Genomic DNA, 21,747 nt, shown 5'->3' on the forward strand with positions numbered 1-21,747 from the left:
TCAGTGTGCTGAGCGCTTCTTGATATGTGGAGTAGGAGGGGGAGAGAATAATCTTGCATGCCCTCTTTTGCACTTTCTCTAGGTGTTTACGTTGTGTGGCATTTAGGGAGGAAGACCAGGTGGGGGAGGCATAGGTGAGCTTGGGAAGTATGAATGTTGAGTAAACACTGAGGAGCTCGGGTACAGGAACTCCGAGGGACTTGAGTCGGCGGAGGAGGTGGAGACGGAAACTGGAGGATTTGACAATTTCACTGACGTGTGGTTTCCAATTAAATTTGTTGTCTATGGTGACGCCGAGGAGCTTAGTGGAATCTACAACCTGGAGTGTGTTGGGACCTAAAGAAATGGAAGTAATGGAAGGGTGTGTGTGTGTGTTGCAGGTATAAGTCCTAACATCCGACATTGTAAATATGATAATTTTCTTATATTGAGATGCTAGGTTAGGTTAGGTCTCTCTCTCTCTCTCTCTCTCTCCTCCTAAAGACACCAAAACAAAATCATCAATTTAATGTCTCTCTCTCGACCAACTGACATATCATCTCGCTCCTTACCTCTCCTATAACACACACACACACACACACACACACACACACACACACACACACATACACATTTGCTTGTTTTTGACGCTACTAAAGGTATAAAGGAGTTAGAGAGAGAGAGACGTAGGTGTCGTTGTTACCCAATGGGTTATGTCTCGTCAAAGGAGGTAATCAGGTGGGGGACACTGGCAGGTAAACTTTCACACCTGTTCTACACACCTGTTCTGTCCCTCCCTCCCTCCCTCCCTCCCTTCATCTCCTTACCTCAGCCACTCCATCCTCCACCTCCACCTCATCTTCTCACCTTTACATTATTAAGAGGTATATTACACACACACACACACACACACACACACACACACACACACACACACACACACACACACACACACACACACACACACACACACACGTCATCAACTTTCATAATTGCAAACAATTTTCTTACTAATTAAATAGTTAATAGCTATACTGTCGACTAAACCAGCTTTAAAAGGTTAAGCTTGGAGTTACTCGCTGCTCGTTCTTAAGGTGGAAATAAAATAATTTTAATTCGTTATACAAAATGATTCGGTAAAATAACCTTTGATTACTATAAAAATCGGTTTTAAGCTGGGGGTTCGTTTTAAGCTGGGGGTTCGTAACAAGCGGGGTATACAGTGGTACAGTGGGTTCCTTATATAATTGTACCTGTAGTTAAGCACCGGTCCAAACAAGGTCATTTGACCAGCTACTGACTCTCACCTCCTCCGTGTTTTGTTATTTCATGCGGACTGACTCACTTGACTGACTCACTGAACTAAAATAATTTCAATATTAAATTTTTAGGACATTTCAATATTACGGTTTTTAGAATAATTTCAATAATAGATTTTTAGGATAATTTTAATAGTGAATTTTTAGGACAATTTTAATAATCGATTTTTAAGATAATTTTAATAATCGATTTTATTTTAATATTACGCTTTTTTTTCCGTAACAATTTTAATAACACGTATTTGTTTGTCTCTCTTACAGGCACCTCGAGACAGCATGCGGCTTCTCTTATTACTACTAGTCACTAAGGTAAGTCTTATTGTTTCTGTCTGTATCTCTGTCTTAGGGGATTATTATTATCGTGTCTATCTGTCTGTCGTACCTCTCTGTCTGTCTGTCTGTCTGTCTTGAGAATTGTTATTGAATGGCAAAGAAACGAGTCAGTGTACTGAAAATACTTTGAGGAAGATTTGGTTAATTTTAGTGATTTTCTTCTTCAGGTTTTCAGTGTTACCATATATTGCAATCTATCAGTGTTAATATATATTGCAATCTATCAGTGTTACCATATATTGCAATCTATCAGTGTTAATATATATTGCAATCTATCAGTGTTACCATATATTGCAATCTATCAGTGTTACCATATATTGCAATCTATCAGTGTTACCACATATTGCAATCTATCAGTGTTACCATATATTGCAATCTATCAGTGTTAACATATATTGCAATCTATCAGTGTTAACATATATTGCAATCTATCAGTGTTACCATATATTGCAATCTATCAGTGTTAATATATATTGCAATCTATCAGTGTTACCATATATTGCAATCTATCAGTGTTAACATATATTGCAATCTATCAGTGTTAACATATATTGCAATCTATCAGTGTTACCATATATTGCAATCTATCAGTGTTAATATATATTGCAATCTATCAGTGTTACCATATATTGCAATCTATCAGTGTTACCATATATTGCAATCTATCAGTGTTACCATATATTGCAATCTATTGCAATCTATCAGTGTTACATATATTGCAATCTATCATATATTGCAATCTATCAGTGTTACCATATATTGCAATCTATCAGTGTTACCATATATTGCAATCTATCAGTCATTACCATATATTGCAAGCCACCCGTATCGCCACAGATATATACTGTACATATGAACTACATCGAGTCACCTACTTTATACATAGCGTCTTCGGTACGAAAAATCAGAGTGACGTAGCCGTTTCGTATGTCAGGTTGTGTACACTGGAGAGAGTACTGGACTTGGGTCAGGTCAGGTCAGATCAGGTTAGATCAGGTCAGGGTTAGGTCAGGTCAGGTCAGGTGGGTCAGAGAAATAAGTGAAAAGCAAAGATTAGAAAAAACAGAGAGCAGAAAGAACAGACAAACTAAAACAACATAAAACAAAAACGAAATAAACAAAAATAATTCACAATAACAAAAAAAACTTAAAGAACGAACAAGGGGAAACAGGAAAGACCAATAAAGATATGAAAACAGAATAAATCGAAAACCAACAAAAACGTAGGAGGGAAAAAAAGTGTGAAAATACCGAAGGGACATAGAAGATAGAACAATAAAGAGTAACTAGAGGACTCAGAGGTGAAAGTAAGAGGTACGCAAGAGAGAAAGCAAAGAGTAAGTTAAGAGAAAGTGAGTGAGAGTACGTGTGAGATTAAAGAGAACCTGATCAATAAGAGAGAGAGAGAGAGTAAAGAGAGAAAGAACGTAAAGGAAATAGGAGTAAAATAAAGAGCAAATAAGAGAGAGGAAGGAGTAAATATGTTGAGAAAGAGAGCGAGTGAGAGAGTGAGATAGAAAGAGAGAGAGAAAGTGTAAAAGATTATATAAGCTAGGCTAAGTGTGTGTGTGTGTGTGTGTGTGTGTGTGTGTGTGTGTGTGTGTGTGTGTGTGTGCAGCTCCCCCTTGATCGAACCCCTCTGACCAACCCCTACCCCCCCCTCCAGCAGCCCCCCCCCCTCTACCCAAATTCCCCGTTCTTTGTTTTTTCTAATATGGCCACAGAAATTTACGATGTATTTTGGGACAAACCGTAAACACAAGATTTTTTCTCAACCAATAAAATCCTAGACTTATAAGGGTATTTTTTATAAGGACTCTAGCCAAGCTCTGTTTGTTTGTTTGTTTGTTTGTTTGTTTGTTTCAGGAACCGGCCTCACTATTGAGTTAATACAAAATAAAATCGTTCTTTTGGGGAATATAAAATTTGGTAGGAAGGAACGGAAGGACGAAGGACCGCTGGGAGGGTTAGAGGAGAGGAGGAGGAGGAGGAGGGTAGCATAGGTGAAAGTTTCGACTGACCAGCGGTATCAGCCTCCCTCCCTCCCTCCTGTCTCGTAACACACACACACTCACTCATGTGTACCCGCTCCAGCCATGTGTCTAGCATACACACGTAAGACGACGCATTAACAAACAGACAAACACACCACACGCTCACAAACGCTGACGTGAACGCACAAACACGACACTCTAAACGTACACACAACCACAAGGGAACGAAACACACACTATCTTGGCCCAGCTGCACACACACACACACACACACACACACACACACACACACACACACACACACACACACACACACACACTATACTCAAGAGGTATACAGAGGCGCTCCTGGGTTATATTTAAAGAGATATAATTATATGCTGTAGGGAAAAGGCTGAGCACCTCCGCCCTCACTTGGTGTGTGCCGAGACATAATGAGGCGGGGTGAGGAGGAGGAAGAGGAGGGAAGGAAAGAAGGAGGAGGAGGAAGAAGAGAAGGAGGAGGAGGAAGAAGAGAAGGACGAGGAGGAGAAGCAGTCTGGGTATTACCTCTTGAAGAACGGTACAATATTCGCCAAGGAGGAAGGAGGAGGACTGCGTTAAAACGGTGTCAGGATTAAAGTTCCATCCCTTAGTCGTGTTTCCTCCCCTCCCACACAACCACTAAACAACAAAGCTCGAGTATAATTATTGTTCCTTCGTATTAATTATTCCCTTCCGCCTCACTACTGTACCTCCACATCCTCTCATTATCCCTCTACTTCCTTTATCAACTTCCTTCATTATCTCCCTGTTCCGTCCGTCTATCAGTCCAGAAGTTGTACACACACGATAACTTAAACTAACACCCAAGGATTATAGCCACAATAAGACCTCAGTTGAGTATGATAATAAGGCTTTTTCCCTCAGTTGTACAGAGTTATGGTACATCGGACTTTGTTGTGGTACAGTGGGGTACAAGTGCTGGTACCGTTAAGTGTACACCGTCTGTCATGTAATGTATAAAATGAGAATACAAAAAATCCTCAAGAATGAAAAAAAAAACCACTGCTTACCTCCTTTAAGAACTGATATTCCTCGGGTCACAAGCTTCGCGCGGCACCTCAAGATGATATAGGAGAGGAAGAGAAGGAGGGGGAAGAGGGGGAGGGGGAGGGGGGGGTGGGGGAGGGATGTACAACAATTAGTCATGTGTGTAAGTAATGTCTAGAGTTACAGCTTCTTGAACTTTGTTGTGACGCGGGAAGGGGGGAAGGGGGAATGGGGGTGGGGGAGAAGGAAGGAGGGGTCAAGAAGTGTTCGCCTGTACTCACAAACACTTAGTCCAGCTCCTACACTTCACCTCTCCTGTCAACACAACGATAAATAAAACCATTGTGAAATATTGTTATGTGAAGAAGAACAACAACAAGAACAAGAAGATGAAGAGGAAGAAGAACAAGAACAAGAAGAACAAGAACAAGAACAATAAGAGCAAGAAGAAGAACAAGGAAAAAATAACAAGTACAAGAACAAAAACAAGAACTAGAACTAGAACTAGAACTAGAAGAAGAAGAAGAAGAAGAACAGAGGGCCCGACAGTTCCTCACTACACGAATATTTGTTCAGTTTTTTGTGTGTGTTGAAGGAACAAAGACTCCGTCACTCATACTTGGAGCTATCATACGCCTCTCTCTCTCTCTCTCTCTCTCTCTCACTCAATTACTTTTTCCTTCTCACTCACTCACTCACTTTCTCGCCTATCTTTCTATCACTCGCTCTCTCTCCTCCACTCACTCACTCACTTTCTCTCCTGTCTTTCTCTCACTCACTCACTCACTCAACTCTACCTTTTCTTTTGTCTTGTCCCAATTATCCGAACTGAGTGAAGGAAAACGAGAATGCTAAAATTCCCTAAAATCACCTCAATTTGTCCCTTAAATTTAACGTATCATCCTGAGAAGAAAAAATAAATATCGATAATAAATTCACCAAAATTTCTCATAAAATTTCTCACGTATGAAAATAAATTCGCATAACTAATTAAATTTCCATTAACAATTCACATAAATTTCACAAAAAGAAATAAATATATTGGTAAAAAAAATATCAATATTACCCCCCTCCCCCAAATTGGTGAATGGGATCCCAATTTTCCGTATATTTTGGAAAATTCCCTAGACGACAAAAATTCCCTAGATATGGCAAAATCCCCTAAATAAGGACTCCATGGCAGAAAACGGAGGTGATATAGCATACATAAAGTACCTGAGAGTGGGCAAGGACCGAAGTCTCCCGTCCCACCTGCCCAGTGGTGGTGGTGGTGGTACAGGTGAAAGTGGAGCTGTATGTCTGGGACTTCCCTCTCCTCCTCCTCCTCGTCCTCCTCTTCCTCCTGCTCGAGTCCTGGGAAGAGTGGGAGATAAAATACAATTACAACAGGTTAATTAAACCAAATACCTTTTATAGGGATCATTGAAGAGGTTCGAGTTCTTTTGTGGAACATTTTTTTTGTTAGGTTTTGCCAGCTGAGATTTTTTGGGGTAAGATTTGGGTTAAGTTAAGGAAAACTATTTAATTAAGATAATCCATTTTTTTATATAATTTATCGTTACTGAGATTATATTGTTTATCTTACTCTTGCTTTTTTTTATTTGACTCGTGAACGTTTTTTTAATATTTCGTTTTTGTTTACATTCTGGGTTATTTTAATTTATTAGATTCGTCTATTCATTCATTCTAGTTTTTATCCATTCTTCATCAATTTCCTTCTAATTCACTTTATTGAGAACCATTCATTCAATCATACTTGTTATACATTGTAAATACCATTGTAATTCATCATTTCATCTAAATATGTTATATGTATTTATAGTGAAATGATAATAATAATAAGCTTATACATTATACATTTACTATTGCATAAAATCTATATCAAAGTCATTATCATTCAAAAAATCTCATTAAATGGGCCAACCACAATTACAGGTACACCAATTTAACTTCTTGGTACACCAATTTAACTTCTTGGTCGTAGTTCATTCTCTTCATTTTATACTTTATGATTAATTACATAAGTTATTCATATTATTAATTGTTTTTACCATTCATTCGTGTATCTAATTCTAACCTGAAATAGATTAATATTAGTATAACTTCTTATTCATTGTAGTATGGGCGACCTCTCATTCATTTAATTCATTCTGTAGTATAACCCACGTGTCTCTCTCTCTCTCTCTCTCTCTCTCTCATTCATTCCAGTCAGGTCACTTTCTCTCTTTCTTATGTCACTCTTCTTCACCATTCATTCATACGCATACGTTTGCCTTTTTACGGGCCTCTCTCTCTCTCTCTCTCTCTCTCTCTCTCTCTCTCTCTCTCTCTCTCTCTCTCTCTCATCGTGATCATTGATTTATTCTCCTCCCTTCCCCTTTCTTGTTATCACCGCTTCCTTTCTCGTTCTCTTTACTCCTCCTCCTCCTCCTCCTCCTCCCTCCTCCTCCTCCTCTTCCTCTTCCTCCTCCCATCTTCCTCCTAACTCTCACACCTTCTTCCCTTTCCTCCTTTCCTCGGTGTTCATTCCTCACGTTATATTATGTAATCTTTCCCACTTCATTCCCCATGTTCGTTAGTAAGCATTATATTCTTCCCCAAGGCCTTCCTCCCCACCTTCTTCTTCTTCTCCTTCATCCACGTGTCTGTAGAAGTCCTCCCCATCTCCCCAAACTTCTTTTCTCCCCAACATCATTCCACTCTAATCTCCCTTTTGTCTATATCAACATTCACGTCCTCCTTCTCCCACCTCCCACTCCCTCCCTCCTGTCTCCCCCCCACTCCCTCCCACTTCTCCCTCCCCACGGCACTCCATTAGTTCATTCAGGTTTCCTCATTTGCATACAGCGGTTACCAATTTATCTTTTTGTTGTGGCTGATCGGGTTAAGTTTTTCTCTATGGTACTTCCTGCCTTAAGCCCCTCGTGTTGGCCCGACAGTGACCTCAGTACCAGGGGGTAGTAGTTACTGGAAGGACTTTCACTATATAGGTAGACAACGGAAATGATTGGGGGGGGGGGTCTTGGTTAATGTGTCAAAGAGTATTGTTTTGTGTAGGAGGTAAAGTAAGACCTAGTGAATTGTGGTTAGAAGACCTCCTCCCTCTCTCTCTCACCCCATAGCCGCCAAAGAACCTGGAACTAAGACCAAGTGAATGGTGCTTAAAAGACCCTTCTCTCTTACCCTTCCATGGATGACCAATCGCCTCAATATACTTAAAACGACAATAAAACATTTATTTTCTTTTTTTTGTCGTCGAGGAACGAGAAACTGGTTTATGGATCGTAATATGTTTTTGTGGAATGTGTATCGAGTTTAACATCGTCGAATTCGTTTCTCGTTTCATTTCGAGAGATTCTGGTTTCATAATTGTCTCGAAAATAAGCAATTCAACTGTGTCGTTATTTGTCATGGTTTGTGTATTTGTTTTATTTAATTGTTTCATCTGTTTAACTTAAGTAACACATAAAAATATAATTGAAGAAAGTTCCATTGTGTTGTGTTTATTTCGATGCATCAGTTGAATCTGCTTCATATATTCGAAAATCTATATAGTTCCAACCCCTTTATAGCTCTCTTAACTCACCTCACGTGTCGTATATAACAAATATATAGTCATGTCCACAATATTAATAGTATATTGATTTTAAACATCTCATCCTGTTTCTGCAATATGGTTCGATTTTGCTATAATATTGCTTCGAAACATAATCCGAATCTGTCTCATATTTTCGAAAGTTTATATTGCATCAAACTTTATCGATTTCTTTTTCTCCTTTCTAACATTGCTGATGATTCACGACGAATAAAAATGTACTTATGTTCGTCGTCTATTGCATGTTGAAGCCTCGCCCCGCCCCTGAAGAAAGTTTCGAATCTCTTAAAAATCTGTTTCCAAACATGATCCGAACCGGCTTCCAATATTCGAAAAATAATACATCAGAGTTTATTATCATTATTTTTCTTCTTCTTGCTGTGAACGATACTTTCAGATGAACGATACTTTGAGGTTATATCGTTCAAAGACTCAGTGCTGTTTTTCATTTAGTTTCGGTTGTCTTGTGTCATTATTTCACGCATCATCTGTCTTGGTTCGGAGACCTACCTGGGCGTGTTCAGACTCTCACTAAGGGACGTGTTCAGACTCTCACTAAGAGGCGTGTTCAAAATCTTAGGGGCGTGTTCAGACTCTCACTAAGAGGCGTGTTCAGACTCTTAGGGGCGTGTTCAGACTCTCACTAAGAGGCGTGTTCAGACTCTCACTAAGAGGCGTGTTCAGACTCTTAGGGGTGTTCGAACTCTCACTAGGAAAAACAGATTCTCACTAAAGGCGTGTTCAGACTCTCACTAAGGGGCGTGTTCAGACTCTCACTAAGGGTCGTGTTCAGACTCTCACTAAGGATCGTGTTCAGACTCTCACTAAGGATCGTGTTCAGACTCTCACTAAAGGGCGTGTTCAGACCTAGATGTTTCAGCCTCGTATCTGAATGTTTATCGGGTGTACCATTAGTAGGGCGTGGCCAGAGTGCTATATTATATCAGGTGAAAGTTAGAAATTCATTAAAGTCGTAAATCAGATCTTGTAACGTCTGGTTAGATTAGGTTAGGTTAGGTTAGGGTTAGGTTAGGACACAAGCCAACTTAACCTGACTTACACCAGTCATTTCCCAGCTAAACAAACCAACCTCTCTCTCTCTCTCTCTCTCTCTCTCTCTCTCTCGCTCTATATACTCACCATCACCCAACAAACACAAAACCCATCCTGGTATATAAAGCAAACTGAGCCGCGAGGATGTAGGATCGAACACCACTTTCCTCACCCCACATGGGAGATCCAGTCGCACTTAGAGACGGATATAGACTACTGAATATATTTTCTTATCACTAGACAAATGAGCCTCGGTCCTTATAGGTTCGAGTCTTACTGGGCCACAGCTTAATCTAATCACTATAAATGGGGGCTTAATGTCCTAATGGGGTTTATAGATTTAATGGGATCCAGTCTTAATTGGTCAAGGATATAATGGGCCCTAGTTCTAATGAAACGCTGTTCTACGTCTCAATTAGAACTGGAACCTTTTAGAACTGGACCTATTAGAACTGGAGTCATTCTCACGTTCATAACTTATCCATTCCACTGCCCGTCCTGACCAACCTAACTGACTGATAGATTACCCGTGTGAGGGATGTCTACTAAACACAGCCCTTGACCACACCACCTGTCAAAAAGAGGGGGTGGGGAGGAGGAGGAGGTAGGGGTGAGGTGAGAAGGGGGGAAGGTGATGAGGTGGGGAGGAGGAGGAGTTCACTTGCTAGAGTGAGAGCAGGTATAGCCCAAGTCAGTCTCTCAGTCTCTTGATCTCTGGTATGTTGCTGTAGCCATCCAAACCAGAGGGAGACACCGGGAGATAGAGTGAGAGATAGCATCATGATATGTGGTGAAGGGGGAAGGAGAGACAATGAGAAATCGAGGTGATGGTGAGAGGGAGACACAGGGAGATAGAGGGAGACAAAGTAAGAGACATGAAAGATGGTGAGAAAGAGAGATATATAAAAACAGGAAGAGAAATAGTTAAGATATAATGAGAAATAACACAAGGGCGATAAACAGTAGAAAACAAAAATATAACACAGATTAAGGGGGAGGATAAGCGGTCTCTAGAACAGCTTTTAAGAAAATAAATAGAGGGAGGGGGGACACTCACTCCAACACCCACCCTTAGCTATGTTTACAGTACAGGGAGGCCGGATGCTCCTTTAAACAGCTTATACTATGGCTCTGAGGACTTGCTTAACTATTAAATTTAGACAAGTGCACATTACCTTTCCTGTCCACACACACACACACACACACACAGACAAAACGCTGGTTGATTTTGCTTTCTGTGATGGGAAGGAGGGGGGGGGGGAGAAGTAAATCATAGAAAATGGAACAAATTGTTTTTTATTTGAGGAGAAACTTAACTGTACTGACATTCACCATTTGTCGTCATTATCATCACCATCCTCATTATTAACACCCTGACCTACACTGCCATAAGAATCATCACCACTATCACCACGAAATGTTCACACTTCCTGGTGTTTGAAATTAAGCAAATAATCAATTAGAATAATGATCCCTTGTAAACTTACCTCTCTCTCTTTCTCTCTTTCTTTCTCTCTCCTATTCCTTCTCTATTATTGCTTCTCTATTTACTACTCCTCTTCTATCTCCTCCTCCTCTTCCTCTTGCGCCTCCTCCTCCTCCTCCTCCCACTACTGGTGTCGTCTGGACCTAGCCGTGAGAGCCCTGATAGCCGACCCGGTGGCATCTTAGCATCTTACTTTCTCACGCCAGCGGCCATACAAAGGTGACCAGGTGCTGTAGGGGCGACCCAGGTCTCGGTGGCTGAGAAAGAGACCACCTAAGCCTTTGCAGTTGTAGAAGTAGTGGTGGTGGTGGTGGTGGTGGTAGAGGTGGTGGTGGTAGAGGTGGTGGTAGTCGTGGTAGTGGTGGTGGTAGTGGTGGTAGTGGTAGTGTTAAAGATGGTGGTGGTTAATAGTTGTGGTAGTGGAAGTAGAGGTAGTGGATGTGGTAGTGGTGGTGGTGGTGGTAGTGAGTGGTAAAGGTGGTGGTGGTAGTCGTGGTAGTGGTGGTGGTGGTAGTCGTGGTAGTGGTGGTGGTGGTAGTGGTAGTGTTAAAGATGGTGGTGGTTAATAGTTGTGGTAGTGTGGAGTAAGGGGTGGTGGTGGATGTGGTAATTGGTGGTGGTGGTAGTGAGTAGTGGTAGTGGTGGTGGTAGTCGTGGTAGTGAATTGGTGGTGTGATTGGTGGTGGTGAGTGAACGGTAGTCGTGGTAGTGGTGGTGGTGGTAGTGGTATAGAGGTAGTGAGTGGATGTGAAATTGTAGTGGTGATAGTGGTAGTGTTAAAGATGGTGGTAGTAATAGTTGTGGTTGTGGTAGTAGTGGTAGTGGTGAATGTGGTAGTAGTAGTGGTAGTGCTAAAGATGGTGGTAGTAATAGTTGTGGTAGTAGTGGTAGTGGTGGATGTGGTAGTAGTAGTGTTAGGTTAGGTCAGGTCAGGTCAGGTCAGGAACTATTAGAGTGAAGGCCTGATTAATCTGCACCAACTAACTGTTCGTCCTACAGATGACTAAGTCACTTCACCTCTGCCCTCTGGTGCTGAAAGTAAATTATTACTCAGTGATTTTTATCTCACTCGTTACTCTTATTAATACCACAATTTGTATATACCTGTGCACCATTTATATATATATATATATATATATATATATATATATATATATATATATATATATATATATATATATATATATATATATATATATATATACTGTATGTATATACCATTTACATATATACTGTATACACATACAGTACAACACAAACAGTTGCTACGTCATCAACCAGTTCTCACAAGTATAAAATGCAAATGTAAGTGTTTGAATATTTAATATATAAAAAATCTAAGGTTAATTGAAGCATTGTGAGAGCCGGCGAGTTAGACATTGAAGATAATTGTTTGGTTGGTGGTGGCCGCGGGCGTGAGGAGAGACCTGGCAACTCTTATTACCAGTGCATTACAACCTCTTAACCAGGAGGTACAAGTGTGGCCTAATAATTACATCCGCCCGAGGAGGAGTTGGTACCTACTCTTACTCTACAATACAATACTGAGTTAACTTATGACGAGAACACTCCAAGCAGTTACAGTTCTGAGTGGTTTATTGTTGACGTTTGTTGTTCTGAGTCAAGAGTTTACTGAGAGTTAAGAGTTAAGGTTGAGTTAAGGGATATTACTTAAGCTCTTTATTATATACTTGATTCACATTATTTATTAAGGACCAAATATATTGTTTATATTTTTATTTTACTATAACAAGTTGCAAAACACACACACACACACACACACACACACACACACACACACACACACACACACACACACGCGTTAGATCATTAAAAAAAAAACATTTAGAAAGTACAGTCATTACACTACCTAATCGATGGCTGTAATTCACCACACTCTTCTGTAACAACACCATAACAAATTACTGTAATGTAATGATGACCATGACAGCCATAATAACACAATACATACCTGTGCTGAAGGCTTCTTTTATATATATATGAAGCCACAAAAAGAACTTCAATTACTATCATCCTTAATTCATATTGTCTCTCCTCATGCATGTAATAGCCACTTATTGAAGCTGTATTTAGTGCAAGATGTTTCCCGTTGTGGTGGTAGGGTAGTGGTGCAGGGTGGTAGGGTGGTGGTGCAGGGTGGTAGGGTAGTGGAGTAATTGGTGCAGGGCTCATTCAGGGTGGTGGTGCAGAGTGTTGGGAGGTGAGTGGTGCAGGAGTGAGCCAGGAGTAGTGAATTGCAGGGTAGTAGGAGTGATGGTGCAGGAGTGATGGGGTGAGTGAGGTGCTGCAGGGGTGGTAGGGGTGATGGTGCAGAATTGGTGGGAGTAGTGGTGCAGGAATTAGTTAGGAGGTAGTGGTGCAGAAAAGGGTGGTGGGGTGGTGGTGCAGGGTGGTAGGAGTGAGTGGTGCAGAGTGTGATGAGTGAGTACCATATTTCTCTTGTTACTCTTATTTTCCTATGTTATGGTCTATTGTTATTCTCTTGTTTATTTGTTCGTGTATAGATGAATCAAAGAGAGACGGGGGCTTTAAGACTGGGAGGATATAGTGTAGGGAGTGACAGGAGGGGTTTGAAATAAGTGGATATATTTCTCTCTCTCGCACACACACACACACACACACACACACACACACACACACACACACACACACACACACACACACACACACACACACACACACACTTATTTCTCGTGTTTTGACAATTGATACACAAAAACATTTAAAATAATAACAAATAAATAAAAATCAGACTATAATATTAAAACAAAAACAAAAATAAAAAATAATCCCTAATATTTTAATTCGTAAAAGGCGATCGAGTCAAAAATCAATATGAATCAAATAACTCAAACGGCAACTAATTCTACACATGACGGCAGCGGCCATTTCATTGTTGTTTTGTGTACTCAGGGTTTGGCGACGTCGATACTTTCCCGCCAAATCGCACACATCGTCGACACTTTCCCGCCAAATCGCACACGTCGCCGACACTTTCCCGCCAAATCTCACACATTGTAAACACCAGCTGACGGCCATAACAGAACACAGATTACTCACCATAGTACTAGATACGTTATTCCCCAGCGTCGTTAGTCACGTTAATTGCTCTAGATGTTTATAAGCTGAGCTAAATTATTCCTACACGACTCTCCAACATCACAGGTGGGACGCGGGAGTACTTATTAAAATTGGCTGGAAGTCGACGTGCTACAGCATAAGATCTCACACTACAGCTACTAAATTATTTACTTAGTACATAAACAAACCGGAGACTCATCCCAGCAGTTCAGAGTCTCAGCTGCATGTATAGAGGGAAGATAAAGTCTCATAAGGTGATAGAAGGAGACATATACCAATAACGTAAATGTCATCTTGGCAAAACAATCTCACATAACACAGAGAACTTTCATTCCTGACCAGCGTTGACATTTCCCCCAGTATGAGCGACCAAGCAAGAGGCGAGTGATTGACTAAAAGATGCTCAGATCCCCAATGACAAGATGATGATGATGATGATGATGATGATGATAACATTGATGTAAGCGATAAGAATAGTAAATAAACACTAAAGAATAATTATAATCGTAACTGGGAAGGATATTGTTGACGTTCGTGGTTGTAGAGTCAGATTGTAGATGGATTAGTGATGACGGGGTGAGATGATTGATGCTGATGATAATGATGATGATGATTTGGTAGTCTTTTCGATGCTGAGTGAAGAGATGGCAATGTCTCTCCTCCTTTCTCTTCATATTTTATTCATCATTTGTGTCACTTGTTCTCGCTTGTCTTTCATGTTTTTGCTCTATATGCTGGCAAGTTCAGTGTGTGCTCTCTCTCTCTCTCTCTCTCTCTCTCTCTCTTCACTTCATTTCTATCTCTCCCTTCTTTCTCATTCGCTTCCTCGCCTTCCTCTCTCCTCTTCCTTTACTTCTCTTCTCTCTCCGTCCCTCTACCACCCAGAGAGAGAGAGAGAGAGAGGGAGAGTTCATTACCACCTACAGGAGTCCGCGTCTTCCTGCTAGAGGTACTTCTTCCTCATATTGTTTGTGTCTTGATCGTAAATCTACCTTGACACTCGCAACACCTGTGTCTTCTACCACTTTACCTCACCCTCTCTCCCCCACCTGTCTCCTCCTCCCCCTTCATCTACTACCCACCTGTCTCCTCCTCCTCATCTACTAGACCACCTGTCTCTTTCTCCTCCTCCTCCTCCACCACTCCCCTTAGTTCTGTCTTCAGCACACTTTTTTCTCTTGAGGTTTTGAACGGTTAAGATAAATTATTTATTATCTGAAGATTCTTGGCGCGAGAAGTAATGACTGTGTGTGTGTGTGGGGGGGGGGTGTATGTAGGGGAAGGGTGTGTGTGTGTGTGTGTGTATATATGTGTGTGTCGTCCACGCTCACACAGAATATTACCACTCGTGTTTAAGTAATGCTTAGCGCTTTTATGGCATAAGCTAAAGGCTTCAAGACCATTTAACACTAAAGATAATGGCTGGTACACTCCCACAGCCGGTAGGAAGATATCCATAATAACACCTTGTGGATCGCTGTGTACACTAGACCATGACAGCAGGTAAATAAAATATTTCTACACAATCCTAGTTTCCTCTGACATGATTCCTACACGACCACAATAACAAAATGGCTGCTATAGTCCCCCTAGACTCACCTGATGGTATTTTAGTCATTTGCTTCAGTTTAAGTAAGGTAAGACGTAGTGATGACCGAACTTTCTCAATGAGTAACTTCAGGTACTGGTATACCTTTATGACAGGTGGGGGGAGTTGTAGTTGTTGACAAGGTTGGTTTATGGGGGTACTAGACGCCAGGTGTGATGATTCAGTTAGGAGAATCACTTAACATTATTCAACCTAACCTAACCTAACCTAACCACACCAAACTAAACTAAACCAAGCCTAACCTAACCTAACCTAACCAAACTGGTCAACTAAAACTCAAAACACAACAAACACATCGAAAACGGCATCAATATCAGACAGAGACTCTATCTTAACTCCATACGATCACATAACATCAAATACAAGACAAGAATCTACTCGTAGAATCTTTAGGAATCAAGTGTATAAAAAAGATTCACTATCACAAGAGTTGTAAACGAAGCAGCAAGCACAGACAGGCCAACAAACACTCCCTGCTCAGGCGGGGGGTCATAAATTTCCCCTTAACAAGAAATAAGATGACGGGGGTGATTTGTTCCGCTGTGGTAAAATGATGCTCGTTCTACACGCTAACCTCACCAGTTGAAGTCACTATAAATCTATCGAATTAAAATGATCTGACGTAACTGTAGTATGTATTAGTGAAAGGCAAAACTAAGGGAAGGATATTGGTGATTTTGTTTGAGGAATGGTGACAGGGGAACGAATAAGTAGTTGGTGTGTGAGATGAAAGTGAGAGTTATGACAAGTCACCCACCATCTTGTGCGTTCGCTTTGTTTGCCTAAGGATCAGCTGTGACCTTCGCGCCAACGGAGAGGAAAAGGCGTGAAAGGCAGTCACCACAGGAGAGGCTTTGACGGTGTCCATATTTGCTGTTGAGTTGTTTTTTTATAGTAACCTAACGTAATTTAACATTACCTATGGATATGTTAACTTAACCTAACCTCATCACTGGAGAAAGTTAACTTGAAGAAGAAGAAGAAGAAGAACTCTCACAGTCAACCCTGATCACTGGGTAAATTACTCACTATTTGTAACCAAGTAAAAGTAGAATTACTCGTCTAAAACAAGACTCGAGTGGAAGTAAAGGTTACTTATGTCTGAAAAGTAATTAAAATTTAATAAAATAGAAAGTACTTATCTTTACTAAAATAACAAAAATATAAAGAGCTGGTAATCTAGTAAAACTTTCTGAATCCTATTACAGTCGAAAGAAATATTTAGATACAAGGGAAAAAATGAAGCCTGTTCCGAGCTCACTTACAGAACTGAAACAACAAAACACAAACAACATTCCCCAACACTGTCTCTTAAACACTGCTCCTCTGAACCACACAATCACCATCTTCTAATCCAAGGCATTTTTTTGTCCGCCAAGGTAAATGGAATGTCTTAATAATACCGGGTATCAAACACAAGATAAAACACCAACTTTACATGAAAAATTACTGTTGAAGAAGAACACACTCACTCAGTAGACTATTATTGCACAACTAACATCACCACTCAAAATTTACTGGAGTTTAATTTCACCAACAACTGATGTTCAAAGTTGTTGTCATTAATACGTGTGTGTGTGAACATTAATCCTGCACAACTAAACATTCGGTCACATGCTGAGCTTGAAGGTAAAGGCGTGTTTAGTTCAGGAAATGTTGGCAAAAGTTGTAGCCACTCCTTAGAAGATCTGACTGGTTCTTCCAAGAAATGAGCCACCTGGTCCAACTTTCTTTCTGACCTTCCTCCCGACCACAGTCACCATCGCGTTCCTCACATTTCTGCATAAACAGAGACGTATGTTTTGCTTCCTTTAACCCTCGTACTAGACACGACATCCAACCATCGATTGACACATCACTGGAATATTTACTTCATTACTGAGATTAACACAAGTAACTATATTAACGGTAATCTTAATACAGTGAAAGTATATTACATTTTTTTTTATCCTTATATACAGTACACATGTCTACTATAACTCAAAGGTGAATTAAGACAGTTAGTTTAGTTATTAGTTAAGCTACTCGTAAAAAAAAATATCTCAATAGGAAAAATTTAAAAGACTTTTCTATCAGGTCAGGTATGTACTGGAAGAGAGACGACTGGATAAACAGAGACATGACAGGAACGCAAATTTGCTCACCACGTCAACATCACATGTGATTTACGCTGACAACAACACACGAAGTTTGGCTTTACATGACAGCATTAAATAACAGTGTTTATGACAGTGTGTAGCAATGAAGGTTCTTTGACAGTATTAAATGACAGTGTTTATGATAGTGTGTAGCAGTGAAGGTTCTATGACAGTATTAAATGACAGTGTTCATGACAGTGTGTAGTAATGAAGGTTCTATGACAATATTAAATGACAGTGTTCATGACCCCAGAGTATGTGAAGGAGAGAACATATTAACTCAAACACATATTTACTTGGTTGTATTTACTTATACTGACATGTAAAAGGTCTCGGGCGATATGTTGTGAGGGTAGGGAGGTGTTGTGGTGGTAGTGATGTTGTGAGTTGTGGTGATAGTGATGTGGATTGTGGTGATGGTGATGATGTGGGTTGTTATGGTGATGTGTTGGGTGGGTGATGGTGATGTTGTGGGTTGTGGTAGTGATGATATGAGTTATGGGTTGTAGTGGTGATGGTGATGTTGTGGGTTATATGGTGGTGATAATGTTGTGGGTGGTAATGATGTGGTGGGTTGTGATGGTTGGTGATGGTGTGAAGTGTGGTGATGATGGTGATATTATCTGTGGTTAATAGTACAGGTATCCGGCTTCTACTATACGGTAAAGGAAAATATCCGGCCATTATTGTGGTTGTAAAGTCCCTTATTAAGACCCGAGAGTTATGATGTTCTGCGGTAATGGTGTTTAGTCGTTGTGGTGGCGGGGAGGATAATGGCGTTTTGTTACGTATCATCAACACCTATTTTTAGTTACGGTGGCTGCACACACACACACACACACACACACACACACACACACACACACACCAGTAAGTTGCCCTAGATTCAGTATTTCCTGTATATTACATCTACGTGTTTCTCTTGTGTGTTTTTTTCCCAATTCTTTCCTCCGGTCAAGTAGTCGGTCTCTTTAGCTATTCCTTTCACTGGGGTGTTGTTGGTCGTGACCCATATTGATTAGGTGGTTAGACTTGTACTAATACTTTCAGTTCGCTTGTCTTGCAAAACACACACACACACACACACACACACACACACACACACACACACACACGACTTCCTTATGTGGTGTATCAATGGCCGGTTGGCATCTCGTGTTACGCTCTTGTGGTAAAAACTATGAATGGACTGACACGCGTGGCCCCGGGTGATGGTGGTGGTGGTGGTGGTAGTGGGAGTAATGCTGGCAGTATGAGTGATATTGGTTGTAGTAATGGTGGTAGTGGTGGTGGTGGTAGTGGTAGTAGTTGTTGTTGTTGTTGTAGTCGTAGCGATGGTAGTGGTAGAGGAGGAGGATGAATGGAAAGAGAGGAGAGGAGGGAGGGAGGAGGGGAAAGGTAAGGGAGAAGAAAATGGAAAAGGAGAGTGGAGATAGAAAGTGAGGGAAGAACGGAAAAGGGAAGGAAGAAGAGAGAAGAGAGAAACCATTACAATTTCAAGTCAAATCCAGTTTTAAAAGGTAATATAACTCAATGACCCTCCCCTCTCCCTCCAGCTCCCCTCCATCCCTCCATCCCTCCACACAGTCATGCCTGGAGGGTCTAGGCCACCTCACACCATAATAAAAACGTTTGACATGAAATTAGAAAACGATAACAGAGGCGGCGGAGATCTTCTTACGTTATACACGACATAATATTTTTATTTACCCGATTCTCTTTTGTTTTAGTTTTTTAAGTTTATTTCCATTCTCTTTATTTATTTATTTAGTTAGTTAGTTATTTTTGTTACTTTACTTATTTGTGTTCTTTTTATTGATTATTTACGCTGTGATATATTTGCTTATTTGTTTATTTTACATGTTTTTGTTCTCGTTTCGTTGAGACTCGAACGTGGGCACAGAGAATGATCTTAAGCATGTTTTAACATTAACTCATTATGGGTATAGTATATGTATGTATGTATGTATGTATGTATGTATGTATGTATGTATGTATGTATGTATGTATGTATGTATGTATGTATGTATGTATAAAGTGAGGACTATGCATATGACATTTAGAAATGATTTAAAAGTTGAAGTAAAATACACAGCCTTATCGTGGTACTTAATTTGAGGCACTTAACAAAAAGTATCCAGCCACTTAAGTGTATTATGCAGTCGAAGTCACACCTGTTTCAACACACTCAGATATACCACAACACCCGTCTTAAGGCGTAAATGATGTAACTACCAAAATGACACCTGCGAATACCTGTTCTTAATTATCAGTACCGTGAATAATGTAATTACAAATTCACACCTGTCTTGATCATCTAATAGGTGAGGCAATACCTACATTAATGTTCCAAAAAATGTCAATAAAAAAGATCCAGTCATATGATAAAGACAACTGACAATATTTTTTTACCTGTTGCGAAATGTGTAAATATCCTGAACGAAATCTTTTAGCACCAATGACACAGAGTTATTTTTTGCATGATTTTTAAAACGTGAGTGGTGTAGTGTGTGAGAGAGAGAGAGAGAGAGAGAGAGAGAGAGAGAGAGAGAGAGAGAGAGAGAGAGAGAGAGAGTGTGTGTGTGTATGGGGAGACAAGAGGTACTCAGGTAAACAGACACACCTGGACACGTAGAGGAATAAATGTAAAAGTTATACTGATGAAAGTTGTTGGGACTTAGCCTTAGGGAGGGTGACGCAACAGGTGATGATGGTGGTGGTGGTGGTGATGCTGGTGGTGGTGGTGGTGATGGTGGTGGTGGTGGTGATGCTGGTGGTGGTAATGATGGCAGTAGTGATGATGATAATAGTGGTGATGATGGTGGTAATGGCGATGATAATGATAAACAACAACAACAAAAGAAGCAAGTGGAGCCAATCACGATGCAAAATTACCTGTATACCTGAAGCCGATGAAGAGTACAGGTGTAGCTCTTAACTCCGCGAAGAGAGAGGGAGGAGGAGGGGGAGGGGGAGGGAGTAGTATGGGGGAGAAGAGGAGGGGTGGGCACTGTAAAAAGAAAGAGTGGGAGAGAGGTGCTCTGGGGAGGGGGGAGGAGGGGGAGAGAGTGTGTATGGAGGATAATGATGAAAGAGTATGATTGGAAAGTCTGCACTGATGGTAATCGTAGGGTTAAAGGCTTCTAGGCCGGGTGGAGTGGGGGGAGAGGGGCAGAGTGGGGAGGGGTGAAGGGTAAGGGGTAGGGATGATAGTGATGAATGTGAAGGAAAGTGGAGGAGATGCGATAGTGATCAGTGGCGTAACGGAAGGGTTGAGAGGAGGAGCTGATGGTGATAACAATTGATGGAGAGGGAAGTTGTGATAGTGATTAGTGACGTAATGGGACTGAATTTTAAGCCCTCGTGAGGTGGCAGAGAGGAGGAGGAGGAGGAGAAAAGGGAGGAAGAGGAGGGGAAGGAAGATGGGAAGGAGGAAGAAGATAAGGAAAATGAGAAGAGGAAGCGGAGGAAGAAGAGGAGGAGGAGGAGGAGAAAAAAGATAATGAAGATGGGAAGAAAAAGAGGAGGTGGAGGTGGAGTGTGTGTGTGTGTGTGTGTGAAGGAAGGAGAGAGAGAGGGGTAGGGCAGACCAGGTAAGGGCAGGTAAACTCATAGGGGTGTCCCGAAGCTGTATGTTGCAACAGTACCCGTTCATTATAGCAGGCAGTTGAGAGAAAGAACTCCCTGTTGGTGGTGGTGGTAGGGAGGAGGAAGGGGGTAGGAAGGGGTGGGAGGAAGGGGGTAGGAGGGAAGGGGAGTGGGAGGAGGGGGGTGGGAGGAAGGGATGGGAGGAACAGGGTGGGAGGAGGGGGTAGGAGGAAGGGGTAGGAGGGAAGGGGTAGGAGGAAGGGGAGTGGGAGGAAGGGGGTAGGAGGAAGGGGGGAGTGGGAGGAGGGGGGTAGGAGGAAGGGGGTAGGAGGAACGGGGTAGGAGGAAGGGGGTAGGAGGGAGATGAGGGGGGTAGGGGAAAGGGGAGCTTTTAAAACAAATCCCTAATGACCAGCCGTAAACTACCTCTCACTAGCAACTACACACGATAAACAAACTTATAACAAGAACAACAGCATCGACAATAAAAACAACAACAACAGCAACAATAACAACAAG

General features: G+C 41.2%; 1 protein-coding gene across 2 annotated transcripts in view; it reads left to right on the forward strand.

The window, feature by feature from the left end:
* LOC121866368 overlaps positions 1 to 21,747 on the forward strand; it is a 107,976-nt gene that overhangs the window by 4,649 nt on the left and 81,580 nt on the right. For both annotated transcript variants that reach the window (XM_042365990.1, XM_042365991.1), the window contains exon 2: positions 1,560 to 1,607. In XM_042365990.1, coding sequence (XP_042221924.1) covers positions 1,575 to 1,607 — 33 coding nt within the window. In that variant the 5' untranslated portion in view covers positions 1,560 to 1,574. The remainder of the gene's footprint in view (positions 1 to 1,559; positions 1,608 to 21,747) is intronic.

The sequence above is a fragment of the Homarus americanus genome, unplaced genomic scaffold (genome assembly GCF_018991925.1).
Source record: "Homarus americanus isolate GMGI-L3 unplaced genomic scaffold, GMGI_Hamer_2.0 scaffold16430, whole genome shotgun sequence".
Classification (NCBI taxonomy): Eukaryota; Metazoa; Arthropoda; class Malacostraca; order Decapoda; family Nephropidae; genus Homarus; species Homarus americanus.